The following is an 8354-nucleotide window of genomic DNA, read 5'->3' as shown; positions in this document are numbered from 1 at the left end:
AATTCATCTGATAAATTGTTTTATTTGAAAGCTTATAACTTAAGGTTCTTATTGTTCCTCCTACAAAATACTTTATTGATTTGTCTAAATAACAATTTGAATTGAATTCTTTATTGATTATTATCTTTTTGCATGCATGCATTTTGTAATGATGGAAATAGAGGCTTAAGACAATCTTGCTGAAAAAAGAAGAGTTTGACTTGGACGCACAATTGATGGTTGTCATAAATTTTTTGAAGAGCCTCCCTTGGTACTCTAGGTTTGTTTGTTCTAGACCGTGTAAAGTCCTAAGATCAAAATATTCCAATCCAAGAAAGGAATTTTCCATTTTATTCACATGATGTAGTTAGAACCTAAGGTTTGTTGAAATTTTGAATTGTGGTCTGGGTTCATTAGCTAGGAGAGCGAGGAGTCGCTGGTTCTTTTTGAACTCAACATTAAAACCAATCGGCATCAGTTTATAGGCTGGGACAGATATGATAATTCCCCTATGTGCGATGAGCAAGCTTATGTGGTATGCATTTCGTGATGAGAATTGGACACGCATGCTCAGGAATTGAAGAATTACAAATTGTCAATTTCTATACATTTAGTTGGTTTGCCAAGCTGCAACAGGGATTTCACAGGATTATTTTTTGATGTTTAGGTAAGAGGATCATGTCTTTGCACCTGCCATTTGTTAATTTCACTCTAAGATGAATCGCACTCCATTGCAATAAAACTTCCAGTAAAAAATCATAATAGGTTTAAAAGGAACTCCAAAAAGGTACTATAATGCTTAGCAACAAATTTGTAAAATACCCTTTGAGCCCACGTTTTAATTGTTTTCCACACAAATGATACTATAACCCAATAATGATTTTGTAAACTTGTATGCACCATTGGACAACCATTTCCCATGTGCCAATTATTGTGAAGCTCACCAAACAAAATTAAGGTATTGTCCCTTTTGTGGGTCCAAGGTGGACTCACGCCTTGATGATGCATTTTGACAATTTTTAAGCCGATAGGCTTTCCGTGGGGGCATTTATGCCCGGAAAATTGTCAGTGTCCCAGAGGTTTCGTTTTGGCGGCAACGCGAATTTTTTTTTTACGGTGAGCTTTATTCACGGTGAGCATTATTCATTATTCTGCACGTTGAATGGGTTTTGTGGCGACTTGCAAGGTGGCTGCACGTCAAATGCGTTTTGCGGTGGCCGTATTTGGCACATTAACCGTGATTTAAGTGAGCTGTTTAAAATGTGGAATTTCGCAAGTGCAATAAATACTTTATTAAATGCAATCTGCGAGGAGTTGTTTGAGGCGTGTGTACATTGAATGTCATTTATGCGCATTGATCGCTAGGTTTTGCCGTTCTTTGTTGTTTCTCACACTCAGGTCTGCTGTTCATTTGTCTCTTTGGTTTGCGCCAATCAGCAAAGGTTGCGAAGGAAGCTCTGCATATTCTGTTCGTAATTATATTGCTGTGTTTTGTGGCTGCTTTAAGAACTGCAATCACAAGAAAGCTAGCTCTGTGTTGTGTGCTTCTCTTCATTCTTCGGTCCAGACAATAGAAACCGCTCGTGCTCCGGTATTTTCCATTCATTTTGTTTGCTTTGTGGTTTCTTTCACAGCGTTTTTTGGATGCTTAGGTTGATGGCAACTATGAAAAATAGGAAACAAATATCGTAGCAGACCGCCGGTTTGCAGTTTAAAAGGTCTTTTTTGCTTGTTGATGGCTTCTCCTTTGAAGTCCTGTTTCTTTGAGTTGGGTGTGCAGCAGCTTTGATATTTGCTTCCCTGTATTTTGGTAGTTGTGGATTATATTGTGATTGTCATCTCCGCGTTTATGAAATTGTAGAATTGTGCATAAGGGTAAGGAATGATATTATTACGTTAAAGAAATTATGGAATTGCTTTCCTCGTCAATAAACTATGCCCTTAACAGAATTACCAAATGCTGGTGCATTCTTGCTCTGCGCATGCAGAGAGGCGGTGCAATTGCCATGGCTGCAGTTGGGATGCCGAAGCCCATGCCCTACCCAACATTGTCTTGAATGTACACAAACACAGAAACAGATAGAACTAGAGCGATACATAAGCCAAAATACGACCACTTAAAGAACGAGCTTTTATGCTTTCTCTCCGTTGGATCTGTTTCATCGAATTGGTCTGCGCCAAATGCTTGTGAACATGGTTTGTGGCCTCCTTGTGCCAAAGCGACCAACTATAAAGAAATCAAGAAAAACCCCACCTGAAAAACAGTGGGTTCGGCGCAGAAAAATGATGTTTTGTCACATGGTGCTCGGCTAAGAAATGTCAGAGAAGCTGAAAGAGTTAGATAGATGAGCCCTTCCAACCAAAAAAGAGGGATATTAATTATTTCTTCTTATCTTTGAATTATAATTAAAACACAGTTCGTAAAGAGCATCATCCCGGTATACATAGCTTTTCCTTATTCATAATCGAACCCTTTAACAAGCTACGCAATTTCTCCAAAGCGGGTTATGCATGCAACTAGCATAGCTTTTCCTTATTCATAATCGAAGCCTTTAACAAGTTGCCCAATTTCTCCAAAAGGGTTTATGCATACAACAACCGTGTCGATACTCCGTGCACAAGCTGGTTTTTATGATCGCATTTTCAATGAAGTTAAAATCTTCGAAAACCAATTGCATATAGATTCAAACAAAATGAATTAAGCTAGGACTTTTAATATTAAAATACTTTAATTGCGGTTTCATCTTCCTGGGTGAAGGGTTTAGGGAAGTGCCTTAGGCTCTGCTCTAATCAACCAGACAAAAACAAGGTCAAAAAGATACTGCCAATTGCATATAGAAATGGTCATACAAACGACTATATACAAAAATAACTAAACAAAGCATAAAAGAGATTTAGATTCAGGGATATAAACATATGATCATGTAGGGGGTCATATATAACACTTCCCCTGCTCAACATGATCCATGTAGGGTGTCTTATATTAGAGTTACCCAGCTCAATACAATCATGTAGGGTGTCATATATAACACTTCCCTTGCTCAACATGATCCATGTAGGCTGTCTTATATTACAGCTACCCAGCTCAATACGATCCATGTACGGTGCCTTTCTACATCGGTTCCCCTGCCTAATTTAATCGTGTAGGCTGCCTTGTGCAGCAGTTCCCTTGCCTAATATAATCATGTAGGGTGCCTTATACAGCAGTTTCTCTGCCTAATATAATCATAATAGACTACACACTATGTCCAAGAGAATATATGCAGTGAATAGTCTTAAAGACAATTTGCTATCGATAATAATATGCTGAGAATATTAAGAAAGTTATGCACAGAACTCCATACCATAATATTATCTTATCCTAACAGTGGCTGCAGACTCGATCTCTTTTTCTTGTTCCCTTCCTCAACGACTTTCCGATCTGATATTGCTTTCTTGTTCCGCCCATAATGGGATCGCAGATTCGGTGAAAGCTTTAAAAGAATCCAACACTTTGTAATTAACAAAGCTTGCTGATTACTCATGGTATCTCTGCGATGAGATTTCTTTTCTTGTTTGATTCTCTTCCTGTTGTCTGTTGTTCGATGCCCCTTGCATGATGCTTTTCTATTTCTTAAATATCCCTCAACCTTGTTTGAGGGTTGTGACCCTTGGGCAATTCCCTTTCTCTTCAAAGAATGATATCTCTTCCACGTGCCTCTTCATTTATTTAATTCCTGTGCTCTTAAAAAATTGCTGCCTAGAACCAGTTGTCATTTCTTGATTGATTCTTATTGTCATCAGCATCTTAGGAATGCTATTTTATCTTGATGTTATCCCTAAGCACTGCATTGACAAGTCACTAGTCTTCTAAAGTGAATAGCTACTTTATTCCAACCTGTCATACTTCTTCTACATTGTTAGAGGGTGACATGACATCAAGACTGACACATAACAATCCCCATGTATACCGCCAAGAACAAGCGTGTTACTGCCTGTAACTTAATAACAGTTCTGATCTAAAATTAGCCTTTGCATTCCAATCAATATGGTATAAGCAGAATATGCTTTTGTAATCTTTGCATTTAAGAAATTATAAACTTTTGCATGTGGCCTCCCTCATCATTGACGAAATGAACCCAAAATATAATAACTAAGCACCTTGCACACGTTGCCTCGGATCAGGAAAATTAAATGTAAATTACACCTTCCCAATATGATCGATATTGAATTTATGCTATTGACTCGTTTCCCCCACCAATTGCTACCGGAAAAAAGACCCACATCATAATTGAAAAAAAAATGCTTTTTTCCATATAGATACATTTTCATGGCCTCTCTTGCCATTAGCCCCACTTCTCCAAAGTCATTTATATATATGTTTATATAAATACATTTGTGTCTATATATATATATATATATATATATATATATATATATATATATATATATATATATATATATATATATATATATATATATATATATATATATATATATATATATATATATATATATATCTTCCTATGTTTATATATGCTTATGCATGTATTTGTATGTGCATACATACTTGTGCATCTACATATCCACATCAATAAATACATATCCATGTGTATATTCATCTATCTATATACATACATATTTATGTTTCTACATGCACATGCCTATGGATCTCTATGTCCGTACATGCAAACATATAGCTTTGTATATATATACATAAATATATCTGTTCATTGAAATGGATTATATATATTTAAGCTTCGAGACAAGCTCACCCGCTCCTTAGAAATTGATTCATCGAGTTAAAGTTGTTGAAATTCTTCACTATAACTAGATAGATGAAATATTCGAAACCATAGAGATGCAGTTACAAGTTCTGGCACACATCTATTATTTAATGATAGCCATCTATTCATGTTTATATATGCTTGTCCTTATACCTGTATATGCATACGTCTTTGTGCACCTATATATCCATATCCATACATACATATCCATGTATATGTGCATGCATTTATATACATACATATTTATGTTTCTGCATACACATGGTTATGTATCTGTATGTCTGTACATGCAAATATATAGCTTTGCATATATATATATATATATATATATATATATATATATATATATATATATATATATTGCAAGCTGGTTGCACGTCATTTTCATTTTGTGGTGCCCATATTTGGCACATTGCCCCTGATTTAAATATGCTTTTTAAAATGTAAAATTTGGCAAGTGAAATAAATACTTTCTCACATGCAATTTGCGAGGAGTTGTTTGACACATCAAGGCATCGAATGACATTTATACGCATTGATTGCTGGGTTTTGCCGTCCTTTTTTACTTCTTGCACTAAGCTCTGCTATTCATTTGTTTCTTTGGTTTGCTTCGAACAAAAGAGATTACAATGGAAGCTCCACGACTTCTGTTGGGTTCCTCCATCTAACTTGCCCATCCCAAAGAACGTTTTATGGCAAGAGAATTATATTGCTCTGCTTGCTGCCTCCTTTGCGAATTGCTATCCCAAAAAAAACTGGCTGTCTATTGTGTGCTCCTGCTCATTCTTCAATCCACCCAATAAAAACCGGTCATAATCAGGCATTTTCCCTTCGTCTTCCGGTCATAATCAGGCGTTTTCCCTTCATCTTGTATGCTTTGTGCTTTCTTTCACAACATTTGTTCGATGCTTAGGTTGATGACAACTACGTAGAATAGGGAACATATATCATTGCAGCGGTCTTTGCAGTTTAGCTGTTGCACATATGCTCATGTTCGCATCCATATATCTATATAATCAGGCATTTTCGCTTCATCTTCTATGCTTTGTGCTTTCTTTCACAACATTTGTTCAATGCTTAGGTTGATGGCAACTACGTAGGATGGGGGACAGATATCATTGCAGCGGTCTTTGCAGTTTAACCGTTGCACATATACTCATGTCCACATCCATATATATATATGTGTGTGTGTATGCAAACAGTTCAAAATATTTGTATAAAGATTAATTCGAAGAAGTTAGCATTGCCATGATTTAAACTTTAATTTCCCTATATAAATATGGAAAAGATGGCAAGAAAGCACATATAGAATTGCATTTTAAATAGAAAAGAAAATCTATACATATTTACATTGCCATTGAAATTGTGGAGATATGTTTATGTTTACAAATCATAAAATATAAAGCTCTTATATGTTTCTACTATTGTTTGAATGGAATTTTAAACAACGGATATCAATCAGCCATAATCGGATAGAATTATGTTTATTTAGGTTCAATACTGGACTACACTACACATGTTTATGAAGAGAAGTGAATGTTAGTTCTTGGAAAATGAGCTTAAGTGTATTTTACCTTGATCATCTTGAAAGAAAACCACTAAATCATTTTTCTATTTCCAAGCCAAAAGTGAGCAGATTGGAGAGTGGAGACTTGAAAATTGTGGGTATTTATATATATACACATGTATAATTTCCATATATATTGATCTCAATATTTATGTATGTTGATTTTTCATGTTGCGCTTTCCTTTCAACGTCTTATTTCAATATGTTGTTCAACCTTTCTCTGTGCTGCTTATTTTCCTATAGGCATTCTCTACTCTGACAAAAGATCCCTTCCTCCAATTCTAAAGAGCATCAAGCAATATGTCATCTTCTACTTGCTCTGCTGGTCCACCAGAACAGCCTCCCCCAGATGCTACGGTAAGATAATCCATTCTATGTTGTCGCACATTTAAAGATATGAGCATTATTTTCGATGTTTCCCCTGCACACAAAAAAAATCGCTTGTCTGCATGTCTCATTCCATCCATTTAGTTGTCATCGTTCCCATGTTTCACATTCTGTGCATATATTCTATCCATCCATTGACCAAAAGAAAAAAAGAAAAACTCAAACACATTGCCTTATAGAAATATAGAATGACACATCCTTTTAATTAAAACTGCTTTGCTCCCTTCTAATACGATTGCCATTCTGTTAACTTGTTGCATGAATAAATATATAGTATGTCAAAAAATTGAATATATATATATATATATATATATATATATATATATATATATATATATATATATCTTGCCAAGCATACTTCTCTTTTATTGTGTCTGCATTGCTACTATCAAGCTTCCTTCCTCTAAAAAAACAACCTTGTTCTCCTCTCCTTGTAGGGACCTGCCGATCCCCTTGAGCTTACCCCATATGCAATCCGATCTATTCATGCAGGAGATGATATCCCTCCACCATTGCTGCAACTTCTATCATTTGAAAAAATCATTGGTGATCCAAATGACAATGACAGATACAAACTTGTCTTGTCAGATGGCACATGTATGCAAGTGGCCATTTTACCAACCAAGTATGCTGACTTGTTGCATGCAGAGATGTTGAAAATAGGCTCTATTCTTTTGTTGACGAAATATACTTGTCGATACGTTTGGAACACAAGGTACCTTTTATAATGTGTTCCCCCCTCATTTATGTGAACCTCTTTCTATGCTATTTACAAACATATATCCCACAGTTGAGCATACCTCCTTCTCACTTTTATAGGGTCGTCATTGTATTCACTCTTGATGTGAAAAAAACAGATTACCATTTGCTTGGCAAACCTCGATACCTCTTCAAGGAACAAGAAGAGCAAATGTTGGGCCGAGAAACCCCGCCACCCACTAAACGTGCTCTTAAATTCGGTGTAGATTTGCCTTCCCCACAAAATGGTCCTTCTGAAAATATCAGCCCTATTAAAAGCTTGAACCCTTACCAAAACAATTGGACCATAAAAGGCTGCGTAACAAATAAGAGGAAGATGCATAAATATAACACGCCAAAACGCAATGGGCAGGTTTTTAGTTTTGATATTATAGACGAAGAGGGTTGTGAAATTAGAATCACTTCCTTTGACGAAATTGCTGAATTACACTATCATCAAATCGAGCAAGGAGCTTCATATGTTCTGTCCAAAGGTACAGTGAAAGATGTAAACAAGGTGTACAATAAACTTAACAACCAGCTTGAGATTATCTTGACTGAAACTTCAGTTTTGAAGCGTTGTGCCCTTGATGCTGTTGGGCCTGATAAAAAAACCCGCTTCACCCCTACTGACGAACTTCTCACCACTACCAACAATACTTTGATTGATGTTATTGGTGTTGTTGTCAATGTCGGAGAGATCTCTGTAATTCGTAGAAAGGATGGCTCTGTTGTAAACAAGAGAATAGTAAAAATAAATGATATGTCAACTTTGACAATAGATGTTAACCTTTGGGGCCCATCCTCAGAACAACTAGGCAATGACTTGAAGAATATGCATACATCTGGAACATTTGTCATCCTTGTTGTTCAAAATGCAAGGGTTGGTTGTTTCAACGGAAAAGTCATAAATGCAT

The 8354-nt window shown here is 36.0% G+C and overlaps 1 protein-coding gene across 1 annotated transcript in view; it reads left to right on the top strand.

Annotated features, from left to right (window-relative positions):
• Positions 1-7609: 7609 nt before the first annotated feature.
• Positions 7610-8354, top strand: part of LOC131033895 (replication protein A 70 kDa DNA-binding subunit A-like) — a 1419-nt gene continuing 674 nt past the window's right edge. Inside the window, exon 1 of the mRNA XM_057965203.2 lies at positions 7610-8354. This exon is cut by the window's right edge and continues 674 nt beyond it. Coding sequence (XP_057821186.2) covers positions 7610-8354 — 745 coding nt within the window.

This window comes from Cryptomeria japonica, chromosome 3, assembly GCF_030272615.1.
Source record: "Cryptomeria japonica chromosome 3, Sugi_1.0, whole genome shotgun sequence".
NCBI classification, from domain to species: Eukaryota; Viridiplantae; Streptophyta; class Pinopsida; order Cupressales; family Cupressaceae; genus Cryptomeria; species Cryptomeria japonica.
Note: the sequence above shows the minus strand (reverse complement) of the source record. Positions and strands in the feature narration are given on the sequence as shown.